The sequence below is a fragment of the Colius striatus genome, chromosome 14, assembly GCF_028858725.1.
Source record: "Colius striatus isolate bColStr4 chromosome 14, bColStr4.1.hap1, whole genome shotgun sequence".
Taxonomy (NCBI): domain Eukaryota; kingdom Metazoa; phylum Chordata; class Aves; order Coliiformes; family Coliidae; genus Colius; species Colius striatus.
The window spans coordinates 3047301-3061710 of record NC_084772.1 but is presented as its reverse complement, the minus strand read 5'-3'; the positions used below and the strand labels follow the sequence as shown (position 1 = coordinate 3061710).

Sequence of the window (14410 nt, the reverse complement as noted above, 5' to 3'; positions counted from 1 at the left end):
ATCCTGCCTGGGTTTGTGCAGGGGGGGGGGGGGGGGGGTTGGGGGTCCTGGGGAGTGGGAGGAGGGGAGTGAAAGGCTCTGAGGGGGTGAGGTGTCAGCTCTGAGCTGCACAGCTTTGAAAGCAGCAACAGCCACGTGCTGGGGTTCCAAAACAGCCTTAAAATAGGCACCTGCTGCAACACTCCCTGAGTCAGCATCCAGAGGGAACCAAGGGCTGAGCCTCAGCAGAGGCCTTTCCTGCCCCAGGCAGCTGAGGTGTGCATCCCCCCTTCACCCCCACCAGAAAACAGCACCTCACACAGCACCCACAGGTGATGGAGCACTGGGGCTGCTGCAGGGACCCCCCACAGGGCTCAGTCTGGGGGGGTCTTTCACAGGATATGAAACAGGGGCTTTTTTTCCCTGGGACAGTAGCCCCCTGCCTTGCAGTGCCAGAGAAGCAGAGACTCATTTGGGCTGGGAAAGCCCCTGAAGCTGCTGCAGTCCCAGCCCTGCCCTCACCCTGCCCAGCCCAGCACTGACCCACAGCCCTCAGCACCTCAGCTCCAGGGCTTTGGGATCCCTCCAGGGCTGGGCACCCCCCCAGCTCCCTGGGCAGCCTGGCACAGGGGCTCACACCCCTCTCAGGGAAACAGCTCTGCCTCAGCTCCAACCTCAACCTCCCCTGGGGCAGCCTGAGCCCCTTTCCTCTTGACACTTGTTACTGGGGAGCAGAGCCTGACCCCCCAGCTCCCTGCAGCCTCCTGTCAGGGAGTGTCAGAGAGGGCTCCTGGCTCCCCTCAGCCTCTTCTCCAGGCTCAACACCCCCATTCCCTCAGCCCCTTGTGCTCCAGCCCCTTCCTCAGCTCTGTGCCCGGCTCTGGCCACGCTGCAGCCCCTCAGTGTCCCTGTGGCAGTGAGTGAGGGGCCCAGCACTGACACAGCCCTGGAGCTGCAGCCTCCCAGGGCCCAGCACAGGGGCACAGGCACTGCCCTGCTCCTGCTGCCCCCCCAGTGCTGATCCCAGCCAGGCTGCCCTTGGCCTCCTTGCAACAAAAGCTGGAGCTAAAGCAGCTGCCCCCCATGCCCAGACCCACTCCCAGTCGCTCACTCTGCCTGCACAGATGGCACTGCAGTGCCTGCTGTCGGCCTCCCTGTGCCTTTGCTGCTGCCATGAAAGCAACCAGTGCTGGTTGTACTGGTGGAATGAAAACACTTCTCTGGGAAAGAGGTAAAAGTGCTAAAAATCCACCACATCAGCCTGCACTGAGAGTGTTTTGCCCAACAAACAAGAGCTTTGAGGCCTGAGGGGAACCAAAACCTGCTGCTGAGGAGCTGTAACATGGAGAGGTCAGTGGCAGGAGCTTCAGCCCCAGGGAACGTGCTGCAAGAAGCCACAGCTCCAAAGCACCATGTCCTCAGCTCCGAAGCACCATGTCCTCAGCACACTGCTGTTCTGAGCTGCCTCAGGGCTGCAGATGTGGCTGCCCAACAGCTGGGGGGGGGCGTTGTGAGGAGGGAGAAGCCCTGTCCAGCCACCCTCTGCTCCTCCATCCCTTCCCCACGCAGCCTTTCACATGGATGTTCAGCATCAGCCCCGGGACGCCGGCAGAGGGGGCAGAGGGAGCATTTTGACCAACCCTCAGCTGCTGCTTTGTGCCTTTCACTTGCTGCTTTTGAATTCCATCCTGGAGAGGTTGGGTTTGTTGGTTTAAATCATTGTTTCCAGTTTGGCAAGACTTTTTCTGTTCTTTTCACCACACACAGGGGCCAAAACTCCCACTGCTGAGGTGACAACCAGGATCCTTGCATTTGGCATCCTTCCCCTCAGATGACTGGGTTTGGTGGCCCATGTTGTAGGGGGTTTGTGGCACATCACCCATTTCATTCACCTGTCCAGGAGGCAATGTCAGCCTGCAAGCCATCTGCTTTTCAAATACATTTCCATCACTGCTGGGACCAAAAACGACTCAGGAGAAGACAGAGAGAACACATCTCATTCCTTATCAGCACATCATGGTGTTCATCTCAGCTTCTCAGGCTTTCCAAACTAAATACCCCTGTCCTGGGCTGTAGCCCAAGCAGGGTGGGCAGCAGGTTGAGGGAGGGGATTCTGCCCCTCTACTCCACTCAGGTGAGACCCCCCCCTGCAGTGCTGCCTCCAGCCCTGAGGTATATCTGAAGGGTGTGAGCGAGTCCAGAGCTGGGACAAGGGGCTGCAGCCCCTCTCCTGTGAGCACAGGCTGAGAGAGTTGGGGGTTTTCAGCCTGGACAAGAGAAGGCTCTGGGGAGACCTTTTGCAGCTTAAAAAGGACAGGGACAGACTTGGAAGTAGGGCCTGTTGTGATGGGGCAAGGGGTAATGGTTTTAAACTAAGAGAGAGTCAGTTTAGACAAGATCTAGGAGGAGATTGTTTCACAGGGAGGGTGGTGAGGCCCTGGCACAGGCTGCCCAGAGAAGTGGTAGATGCCCCATCCATAGAAACCTCCAAACCAGCCTGGATCAGGCTCTGAGATGTTCCTGCTCTCAGCTGGACTAGATGACCTTTTGAGGTCCTTCCATCCCAAACTGTTGTATGACTTTGCAGCCTGATGAGCCAGCTGGTGCTGTCCCTGCCCTTGAACACCCATCTGACCAAACCCCTTTGTTTGCCCCCCTTACACCCAGCTCTGTAAGAGCAAAGCAGTACCTGGAGCCACTCTCCTTACTTAAATTCAACTGGCAATAAACCCCCCACCCAGTTTTGCAAGTCTTGGAAAGTTTAGAAGGTGCCAAAAGCTTCTGCCCATCCCCAGGGATTAGAAGCTCTGGGTGCTACAGAAATGAGAACACAGTGAGAGCAGATTTCTGGTGCAGGGGAAAGATTCCTCCTTCCTTAGTGAAGGGAACAAGCTGTGGGCCCTGGAGGGTGCAGGAAAGTGGAAGCTGGGTCACTCCTACTAAAGCAGCCTCCAGGTTTGCAAACCAACCACAGGAAGCACTTTGAGGGTCCCACAAGTGAAGTCTGAACCACGAAGCTTGTGCTTGGTCAGGGCAAAGGGGTTGATGTCTGCACTCCCTGGTCACAAAGTGGTTGGGACAGATGGGAGCGATGAGGCCTGGGGACACACAGGTGGGGGGGGTGCTGGGGGCTCCAGGGATGGGGCAGGGGGGGCTGTGGGCAGTTGGGTTGATGGTGGGCACACACCAAGGCTCTGTCACAGAGAGTTGGGCTAGTGGCTGGACTCAATCATCTTAAAGGTCCTTCCCAACTGTAATAATTCTAGGTTTAAGGCCAGAGCAGAGGCTGCTCTCACAGCCCAAGGATGCTGGGACTGGGACTGTCATCACCACCTTTCCCTCCCTGCTTTGGAAGGTCTCTCCCCACAGCAGGGTCTGCAGGGGGTTAGTGCCCACCTTGGTGGCTGAGGCCAGAGAAGGCAAATTCCTCACAGATCCTCACTCACTCCATAAAATTCCCATCTCCAAGACATGGATTAATTGAGCCTTTGTGAGCCAGCAAGTTACCAAACAGCCAGAGGTGAGCCTGTTGTCACCACCACTGTAAAACACAAGCGTGCTGAGAGTGTTTACTCAGAGATCTTGAGTAGCCCTCGTCCTACAAACTCCAGTGAAACCCACAAAGCATGTAAAGCACCACCAAAGGGATGCTGGTTTTACTGTCTCAGAGGTTTCAGATCAAACACAAGTTCCAGCCATGAAGGTTACTGCAGGTAGGAGCCAGGATCAGCTGCCCCTGTGTGTGTCTGCTCTGCACTGGCCCTGCAGAAGCACCAGCAAAGGGGAGAACGTCTTACTTGACCCAGTAAATGAGACAACTGACCACAGAACTCAAGAGGACAAGTCTGGGGAATACAAAGAAGGGATCTTTAGGTGCAGACCTTGGTCTGATGTGGCATTGCCTCTGTTGTTACTGGAAACAGTGGCTTTCCCAGGGGCTTTAGCATTAAGCCTTCCTCCTGAGCTTCCTCCCTTGCAGTCCAGTCCTAGGGGCACAAGGGAAGGTTAAAGGGCATCCTGACTTCACACCACATTTGACTTGGCAAGTCAACAGCATGAAGTGTAGCCAAGCATGGCTGGTTTTGGCTCACCTTCCCATGCTGGGGTGAGACACCCATGGGCATGAGGAGCAGCAGCACATCCCTGCAGGGACTGAGCTAAACTGCAGGGTCACTCAACAGGGGAAAAGCCAAACCAAACAAACAAGCAAAAACAAACAAAAGAGCAAATCCCAGCTTCAGGAGTGACTCAGGAACAAAGCTCCTCAGTGAAACACCCAGCACTGCTTGTACACCTGGTGACAAAACCCCATAGAAACTCCCTCCTCTACTTACCAACAGAGGCTGCTGCTCCTTTGGCACAGAGCTGGCAGGGCTGCAGACAGGGAGCCTGGAAAACCCCTTCACCAGCAGATACCCCAGCACCTACTTCACCAGCACTTGAGGGTTCTGAGACCTCCACAACAGCCTCAGGACCAAGAAAGCTCCCAAACAAGGGCAAACTCCCCCTTCAAGGGGCCCTTAAAGGCCAGCCCAGGGCCACAATTTCTTTCCAAGCCAATTAGCACGATGGTAACACGACACAGGTTGTTAATTAGATGCTGTTGGTGTCTTTTTTTTCTCAGGTAAAATAGGAAACAGGTGAGGAGCAAGACCCAGGGAGTGGGGAAAGCCAAGGGAGGCTGCAATGGGAGGGCTCCTTACTTGCCTCACCATCAGCACAGCAGCTTTGCTAAGGGACATGATGTGAGGGAGGCTGTAGGGAAGGAAATGGGAGTGCTGGTTCATGCTTTTAGGATTACTCTGTGCATGAGGCCAGCACTGAAACAAGAAGTGCATTGGCATGAAGGCAGGATGGTTGCCTGTGTTAGCAGATGAATGACACCCATACAAAAATGGTTAATGAATGAACTGCTGATCTATAAATAACTGTGTAAGAGAAGGGCTGCACTCCAGCACTGTGCCACACCTCAGCAAGGGGGTGAGACCTCTTTAACACTCACCTCACCCATTAGCAGCTCTGGGGGCTGTTACTGGAAGTCTCAGCTGGCCAGAAGATGCCTGTATCTAATGGCTTGCTTAAGGAGCACTTTGGAGGCTGCTGCTGAGGCAGGGGTTTGATTTGGAAGCTGCCAGTTTCTCTGCTCTCCTCCCTTGCTTTCTGAACAATGAGACACAAGGATCATTTCCTGATGCCACTGATCAATAACCAGTGTATAACCACTCAGCTGGTGACCATTGTCCCCCCTGGACAGCAGGAGCCCACTGGCAGCTCACAGCTCTGTTGTCAGACAGCTCCTGTGTTCACACCATGCCTGTGTCTTGTTTTACCAGTGTTCAGCTGTTTTGACCTGCCATCACCCTTCCTGCAGCTGCCTGGGGGCCTCTCCTGGTTCCCAGGAGAACAAGCAAACAGCAAAGACCCCTCTGCCCACCTTCACCATCCTGCTCCTACTGATTTTGCCCCATGTCCAACCCTGGAAAGATCTGGGTCTGTCCACTCCATAGCAACACTTCCAGCAGCACTTGTCATGCTCTGGATCATCCTCTGGGCCAAGCTGGTCCAATTTCTGCACCTGAGGAAGGGTGCAGGGGCACAGATGGAGGCAGTGAAGGGGTTGGGATCTGTGACAGGCTGCAGTGTGAGCATAGAGACTCATTTGGGTTAAAGCCCTTGAAGCTGCTGCAGTCCAGCCCTCCCCTCACCCTGCCCAGCCCAGCACTGACCCACAGCCTCAGCACCTCAGCTCCAGGGCTTTGGGATCCCTCCAGGGCTGGGCACTCCCCCAGCTCCCTGGGCAGCCTGGCACAGGGGCTCACATCCCTCTCAGGGAAACAGTTCTGCCTCAGCTCCAACCTCAACCTCCCCTGGGGCAGCCTGAGCTCATCTCCTCTCATCCTCTCATGAGTTAAATGTATTGAGTCAAACATAAAACCACAGCCCAAAGACATGTGCAGCACCTGGGAAGCATCTCTGAGCAGTCATGTTTGCTTCTGGTAGTGCCCCTAAACTAGTGGCAAATAGGCAGCTCAAGCACTGCCCTGTGACCAGCTCTCTGTGATCATTAGCTCTGATCACACACTTTGGGAGGCTGGAAGCCATTAGAGGGTTTTAAGCCAAGGTATGACAGTGTCAGGTCAGTGGGAGGGGAGTCAGGAGTGTTCTGGGTCTGACCAAAGTCTCCTTGCAGAAAAAGCATCTCAGGTCAAAACAAGAGACAGGAGATTTGCCTTTTGCAACCAGAGTGCACTGGTGTGCTTCCAGTTGTCTTAGAAACCACTCAGAGAGCTTGATATCATCTGTTATCAGTTATTAATCAGTGTGAGACATGCATCAAGCCTTAACATGAGTCACAGCTGTGGGAGCAGTCATCTTGAAATACAGAGCTCCAAGATACAGACTTTGGGCTCTGGGTCTGGCTAAATCAATGGATTTCAGTGGGAAACAAACCAGTGGAAACCTCTCAGAGCAGGCTCCCTTCTCCTGAATGCATACTCACCCTTTGTTGTCCTGCTGGGATCCTGCCCAGCCCTTTAGGCCACCCTGCTGCAGCAGCTGACAGGAGGGAGCAGCCAGGCTGCTCACAACACCCCCCTGAGGAAAGCACCTGAGCCAAGAGCTCATCCCCACTGAGAACATCCACCTGGGTACCCCCAGCACACGGCTCTGGGCAGCACTGCAGCTCACAGAGATGATGCACTTGTCCTCTGCCATGGGAAGCAAGCAGCCATCACACCTGGGTTGTGCTCAGTTCATGTTGTGTGGTGCATCTAAAGCTTGATTAAAAGCTGCTTTCTTGTTGGAGCTGTTTGTCTCTGCATCTTCTTGCTTCCATCTTCCCCCTCTGTTCCTTCCCCTCTGCCACACTTATTGTAGTAATGAAAAATGGGGCTGTCTCCTGCATAATGACATTTTCTCTGAGTCCCTGGCCATGCTGGGAAGATGGTCATTTAGCTAATTGGATTTCCTCTAAATGGGTTCTCAGTCAATCCTCCAGCACAGCAGGGAGCTGGCAGCCAGGGACTGTGTGTGTGTGTGTGACACTGGTGGCCAAACCAGCATCTGAGGGTACTGGCTGCCAGGTTGAGCAATGCTGCTCCCAGGTTTGGGTGTACACCCCTGGGACAGTCTCTGACCTGTCAGGCTGGAATCTGCTCTCCCAGGCTTGTCTGAACGTGATCTGCAGCCTCAGTGTGTGTGTTGGAAAACGTTGTCCATCAGCCCAGCAGGGAAATGGAAAAGTACTGAGGAAGGCAGGGCAGGAGAGAAGCTGTTTGGCCTGGCCTGAGACCAGGGATCTGCACTGTAGAGGGCTGGTTTGGAACAGCATCTCTGAGCTCTTCCTGGTGCTGCTCCACAGGGACAGAAAGTGTTGGACCTTGCTGGCATCCACAGTCCTGCTCTTCTAAGAATGAATCCATGTCCTTTGGAATCACACAATGGTGGGGGTTGGAAGGGACCTTTAGAGCTCATCCAGCCCAACCCCCTGCAGAAGCAGCTCCCACCTAGATCAGGTCACACAGGAACGTGTCCAGGTGGGGTTTGAAGCCCTCCAAGGAAGGAGCCTCCACACCCTCCCTGGGCAGCCTGGGCCAGGGCTCCCTCACCTCAGCACCAAAGGACTTGCTCCTCCTGTGCCACCACAGAGCACAGTGCTGCCCCATCCTCCTGACACCCACCTTTTAAGTACTTGTAAGTGCTAATGAGGTCAAATCAACATCACCTTGTTCCCAGGAAGCTGTTTCACAGCATCACAGAACCTCAAGGGCTGGAAGGGACCTCCAAAGCTCATCCAGTGCCACCCCCCTGCCAGAGCAGCACCACCTAGAGCAGGGCACACAGGAGCTCATCCAGCTGGGGTTGGGATGCCCCCAGACTTTGGGGGAAGACTGCCTGCCTTTGGGGTTGATCTTGGGCACTTTGCAGCCATTAGACACTGCTGGCTCTCTGCCAGCACTAATTCTGGGGCTGTTTCAGCAGGACAGAGACATCAGACCAGAGTGGCCTGGCCACTGCCAGCCTCACCATACAGCCCTGTCCTCACACAGGGACCAGCATGGAGGTGGAAAGTCCCATGTGAGCTGTGGAACAAGGGTTGGAGAGCTTGAAGAGGAGCTGGAGTAGGTAAAGAGTACCTTTAGGCTGGATGGAGTGTGGTCACTGGCCACTGCCTGACCTCTGCCATGGCTTTGCAGGCTGCAGAGAAGCTGCTGCACTTCAGGACTCACTCAGGATTCCATTCAGGACTCAGGATTCCATTCAGGATTCAGATACAGATGCAGCCAGCCTTGGCAGGGCTTGGCCATGGCAGCCAGGTCCTGCAGCCCCTGCCCCAGCTGCTCCACAGCCAGAGCTGCAGGGCTCAGGTGCCCTCACCTCCTGATGAACTGGGAGGTATCTCCAAGTGAGGAGCCATCTGCCCTCCTTGCAGGCTCACAAACTGGGGCTGTTCAGCAGCTGCCAGGCAGAGAGCTGAGCTGCTGTGGTGCCCAGCCTCAGGGCAGAGGCAGGAGGAGGAAGGATGGCTGCTCCCAATGCCTTTGCTGCTGGATGTGCTGAGCTGCTCTCTTACACCTACAAGCTCAAAACCAGGCAGAAATCCCCTTCCCAGTCTTGATTTCTCAGTATCAAAAGCAGGTCAGCACCCACAACTCCCCTTCAGAGCTGCCTTGACGTGGGTACCCAGCTTTGCTCCATCACTGGGTGCTGCCCAGGGCCAGGGCCAGGCATGGGCTGAGTCCCACAGGGCCTGGTCTGCTCACCTCAACACAAAACATCCTTGGCAAAGCCCGTGCCAAGGCTGTGGCTGTGGATGGCACCTTCCACAGACATGAGGCAACACATCACAGCCTCCCCTGGGCATTTTGCACCTTGTTTTTTGCAGATAGGCAAAGGGTTAATGCCCCTCTCCCCCTAGCAACAACTTTTCATTCTCAGAAAGAGCCTTTAGAGGCACAGCCAGCCACAAATCCCAACAGGAGGCCTGACAGCCCCCCAGCCCTCACTGGGGGTGAGGCTGAAACCAGCCCAGAAGACAAGCTCCTGCACCTCCTGTGGGTGAAAAGGCAGTTGGCTGGGGTGCAGGAGTGATGCTGCAGGCTGGCAGGGACCCATCCTGCCCACACCACCTGCATAGCCCCAGCACATCCCCTGTAGCATGGGCAGTGCCAGCACAGCTCAGCACCTCACAAATAACCCCTGTGGGTGATTTTGGGAGCCCAGCTCTGAGCAGATCAGCACAGTGGAGGGTGTATCTAGCTGGAAAGCTTGTCACTGCCACCCTGGCACTGCCACCCAGGCTCTGCTCATGCCTGGCATGGAGGCAGCAGTGCCTGCACACAGCCTCATGCACCTGAGCACATGGCAGAGTAACCATCCTGCCCCATCCCCTCCCATCCCATCCCATCCCATCCCATCCCATCCCATCTCATTCCATCCCCTCCCATCCCATCCCCTCCCATCCCATCCTATCCCATCCCATCCCATCCTGTCACATCCCCTCCCATCTCCTCCCATCTCCTCCCATCCCCTCCCATCTCCTCCCATCTCCTCCCATCCCCTCCCATCTCCTCCCATCCCCTCCCATCCCATCCCCTCCCCTCCCATCCCGTCCAGTCCCAGCGCTGCGGTCCCAGCCTGGAGCTCAGCCTGTTCCCAGGGATCGTTACCAGGAGCTCGTGTGTTTGGTTGCAAACAGAGCAGGACGGGGAGCCAGGCGCTCGCTCGCTCGCTGTTTGTGTGCCTGCGGTTGCTCTGGCAACTCGGGGCCACCCGGCAGCTGCCAAAACCGCCCCGGCGGCCAGCGCCGAGCCCGCAGCGCGCCTGCCCGTGGTGGCACAGCCACCCGTGGTGGCACAGCCAGCCATGGTGGCACAGCCAGCCAGGGCTCTCACTGCCCGTGCCCGCTGGACACAACCAGAGCCGGGGGGTCAGTGCGGACGGGGCTTTATTGCAGAGCCGGTCACAGCGTGGGGCTGCAGCATTTGGGGGTCACAAGGGTGGTGGGAGGTCACAGAGGTGCAGGTGGGAGGCTGCTGTGGGTGAGCAGGCAATGGTGAGATTCCCTGGGGTGTACCCTGGGGCTGGGGCAGGAGCAGCCCGGCTGCACTGGCACTGATGGCACTGTGGGGTCTGAGGCTCCCACGGGGCTGGGTGAGCACGGGCAGGGGAGGGGGTGGCTGTGGGGTACCTGGGGGGGGGGGTAAGGCAGATCTCTGGGGGGGGGGCTGCAGGCACAGTCTCTGGTGGGACTGGCAGGGACAGTGCCCCGAAAGCTGGGGCTGAGGTAGGGAAGGTTTGGGTGCCAGCGGGGCAGGGGAACCCTGAGGAGCGATGCTGTTAGTAGGGCAGGTGCTGCCAGCAGTGGGGAGGCTCAGGAGAGGTGCAGGAGGAGCTGGGAGACAGCGCAGGGGAAGCACAGACACCGTGTTGGGGCAGAGCACTCAGCCCAGTGACTCTCCCACTCACACCAGCACATCCCCCCCCAGCCCGGGGCTGCCCCAGCGCAGCCTCCCAGGCCCCACATCCCCGGGCAACGACCCAAACTGCCCGGAGCAGCGGCCCTGGGGCCGTGGCAGTGGGTGCCAGGGCTCCCCCTCCCTACTTCTTCACTTTGGCATCGTAGGTGCCAGCGTTCTTGTAGGCACTGACGTAGCCACTGGTGTCCACGATGTTCTCGCGGCCGCTCCTGCCCTTGCCCTTGCCGCTCTCGTCGAAGCGTTCCTTGTGTGACCCCGTGTACTTGGAGGTGTCTGTCAGCCTCTCCACGGCCCCCACGGCCTTGGCTTTCTGCAGTAGGGAGACAAGGAGGAAAGAATGTGCCTCATCCCCTTCAGCCCTCGCCCCACACGAGCTCCCGGCACCCACCCAACGCCCCGTGGTGCCCTCTGTGCTCACCGCACCTAAGCAACCTCCTCAGCTCGCTCAGGGCTCCCAGAGGGCGTTTGCACTGTGGGCAGAGCTCCAGTCTCTCCTCCCCACCACCCCCAGGGCTCCTCACTCACCGTGACACCCACGTTAATGGGCTCCTTCCCTGCCACCAGCTCGCAGATGGCTTCGAATGCCTCCTCTTTGCTCTTGTCCTTAAACCTCTTGGGTGCCAGCTCCTCCAGCGCCCTCTTGAACTCCTCGTAGTTGATGACACGGGCTGTCTTCCCTCTGCAAGCACAAACCCAGGCTGCTGGCAGTCTTCAAGTTCAAACAGGGCTGCAGCACGATGAGCTGCACCAAGGAGACCCCCCCAGGTCATCCTGCATCGGCCTCAGGCCCCTGGCCCACCTCTGAAGTGCAGCTGCAGCCAGGGCAGCCCCAGCCGAAGGGATCAGGCTGGGCACAGTTGGTGCTGAGCTCCAGGAGCTTTTCAGCCACATGTTAAAGTTGCTGGTGCCAAAACCTCACCCCTGCATGGAAGGTCCTGGGGCTTGGCTGCTGGTGGCAGGAAAGGACACACGTCCATTCCCACTGCTCCCAGCCTGCCTGGGATGCCCAGCACCCTCCCTCCCTCCCCTGGCAGGCATCAGTCTTTGGTCAAATCTGGAAGGATGTGCACAGAGCATCTCTCCCACGAGTGCCTGGTCCTCAGCTCCAGGGCAGCACATCAACCACCTCCCAGTGCACCAAGAACCTCCCAGTGCTCAGCCTCTCCCAGCCCCACCAAGGAACAAGGGGTTGCCCAGGCTGTGGAAGGAGTAGGTTCTCCCTGCATCCTTGCTCCTGCACCCTGATGTGAAGCATCAGGTCCTCGGGGACCCCAAAAGTAGTCTGAGGTGCCTTTGGCTCTTCAATTGCCCCTGTGTCCTCCAAGGACAGAGACCTCCCCAAGCTCAGGTGTGAGCATCACACAGGACACCCCTGGGACACTTTCTTGCTCGATGGGAACCTGGCAGAGCCTCAGCACCAGGGAGTGGGCTCAGGGGCACAGTCTCTGCCCCACAACCCACGATCCCCACCTCCCCCGTCCCTGCAGGCAGGATGTCACAGGGCAGGATGGTCCTGCAACAGACAGCCTGGGCACACAGCTCCCCAGGAGCCCCAGGGCCACCCCCAGAGCCCCAGAGAGCCCAGTCACTTACTTCACCTTGGAGAAGACGATGTCCACGTCGGTGCTGGTGACGCTCTTGCCGTCGGTGACTTTGCAGTCCTTGCACAGCTTGGCCCAGTTCTTCCCGTTCATCTCTTGCCCCGTGGCTTTGGTGTCGCCGTAGATGGCGAATTTGCGGAAGCTCTCCTCCAGGGACGCCATCTCCGTGCTGCCGGCCATGGGGCTGCAGGGCGGGGGGCACAGGGGCCGTTACCGCCGCGCTCCGGCTGCCCGGCGCGCCGCGGCTCCGCAGGACGAGCAGCAGGAGCAAGGGACCGCAGCGGAGCGGGGCGTGGGCAGAGCCCGCGGGTGCGGGGCGAGGGCTGCGGGCAGCCTGGGACGAGCCCCGAGGCCAGCGGCTGCGGGAGCTGGAGCGGAGCAGCGAGCGGACCGGCCCGGCCCCGCGGGAGCGGCTCTGCGGGAATGACGCAATGCGGCCGCCTTCCTCCGGCCATGCGAACCCGTCCCGCTGCCTCCGGCCCCACCTCTGCCCTGCCCGCCGGCCCCGGCAGCGCCCCGGCTCTGCCACCTGCCCCCGCGGCTGGGACAAACGCGGCCCCGCAACGGTGCTGAGCTGCACACGCACCAGCCCGGCACCCGCCCGCCGGCGCCTCGCCAGCCTCGCCCTGCCTGCTCAGCATCCAGTGCCATGCGCTCAGCATCCCCGAACCATGCGCTCAGCATCCCCCGCCCTGCGCTCAGCATCTCCCTCCATACGCTCAGCATCCCCCGCCCTGCCCTCAGCATCCCCGCGCCATGCGCTCAGCATCCCCTGCTCTGAGCTCAGCATCTCCCTCCATACACTCAGCATCCCCCGCTCTGCGCTCAGCATCCTCGCTCCACGCCCTCAGCGTCGCCCGCCCTGCGCTCAGCATCCCCGCGCCATGCGCTCAGCATCTCCCTCCATGCGCTCAGCATCCCCCGCCCTGCGCTCAGCATCTCCCTCCATACGCTCAGCATCCCCCGCCCTGCGCTCAGCATCCCCGCGCCATGCGCTCAGCATCCCCTGCCCTGAGCTCAGCATCCCCTGCCCTGAGCTCAGCATCCCCTGCCCTGAGCTCAGCATCTCCCTCCATGCACTCAGCATCCCCCGCCATGCGCTCAGCATCCCCGAGCCATGCGCTCAGCATCCTCCCTCCACGCCCTCAGCGTCGCCCGCCCTGCGCTCAGCATCCCCGCGCCCTACCCTCAGCATCCCCCGCCATGCGCTCAGCAACCCCACACCATGCGCTCAGCATCCCCCGCCATGCCCTCAGCATCCCCAGCCATGCGCTCAGCATCCCCTTGCTCTGAGCTCAGCATCTCCCTCCATACGCTCAGCATCCCCGCCCTGCGCTCAGGATCCCCTGCCCTGCCCTCAGCATCCCCGGCCCTGCGCTCAGCATCCCCCGCCATGCGCTCGGCACCCACAGCCAGGATGGGGCGCGAAGGCTCCCGGCCGCGGCTGCATCAGCCCAGGGACGCGGGTGTGCGGGGGACGGGGACAGTGCGGGATGGGCGCCCGGGGGTCGTGGCGAGAGCCGGAGAGCGGGCTCAGAGGAGCAGCGGGCTCCGTGCTGCCTGGCGACTGTCTCCAGGGAGCGGTGGCGTTGCCGGGCGACCGCGGCCGGGGAGGAGCGGCGGCGCGGGGCGGTGCGGGGCGGTGCGGGCCGCTGCCGGGCTGGTCCCCGCCTGTCCCCGCCGCCCCGGACCCCGCTCCCCTCCGCCCCGCGCCGCAGCACGAAGCCGGGATCCTCCCTCCCGGGGGTCGCTTGGGGATGCCGGGGCAGCGGTGGCAGGGCACGGGCAGCGGCCGGAGCGGGGGGCGCGGGGGGGTCCCGGGGGGCTGGGGGGGTCCCGGCTCCGCCGGCCGCGCTCGGTCGCTCACTCACCTCCCGGCGCCGCGCGCTCCGGCGGGGGGGGCGCGGCCGCCGCCGCCTGTTTAAGGCGCCGCCGGTGGCGACGGGAGGGGCCGCCCCCTCCCCCCCCGCCCCGGGGCGGCTCCGACGGGCAGCGCCCGGGGGCGGGGACACGGAGCGCGGACAGCAGCTGGTCAAGCACCACACGGACCCCCCATCACCTCACGGACCCCCCATCACCCCATGCCCCCCCCCTCCATGGCCCCCTCATCATCCCACGGCCCCCTCCATCACCCTACAGACCCCTCCCACCACCACCTCATGGGCCCCTCATCATCCCACGGCTCCCTCCATCACCCTACAGACCCCTCCCACCACCACCTCATCATCCCACGGCCCTTCCATCACCCCACGGACCCCTCATCACCCTACAGACCCCTCCCCACCACTCCATGGCCTCCCCATCACACCACGGACCCCCAATTACCCCACGGACCCCCCATCACCCCATGGC

The 14410-nt window shown here is 59.9% G+C and overlaps 1 protein-coding gene across 1 annotated transcript; it reads right to left on the bottom strand.

The window, feature by feature from the left end:
* Positions 1-9908: 9908 nt before the first annotated feature.
* Positions 9909-13979, bottom strand: TPPP3 (tubulin polymerization promoting protein family member 3). Its single transcript, XM_062007488.1, has 4 exons — positions 13930-13979; positions 12051-12242; positions 10983-11136; positions 9909-10767 (listed from the first exon to the last, which is right to left on the bottom strand). Exons 2-4 carry the CDS (start codon positions 12236-12238, stop codon positions 10579-10581), a joined length of 531 nt encoding a protein of 176 aa, XP_061863472.1. The 5' UTR covers positions 12239-12242; positions 13930-13979; the 3' UTR covers positions 9909-10578.
* Between the last annotated feature and the right edge of the window lie 431 nt (positions 13980-14410).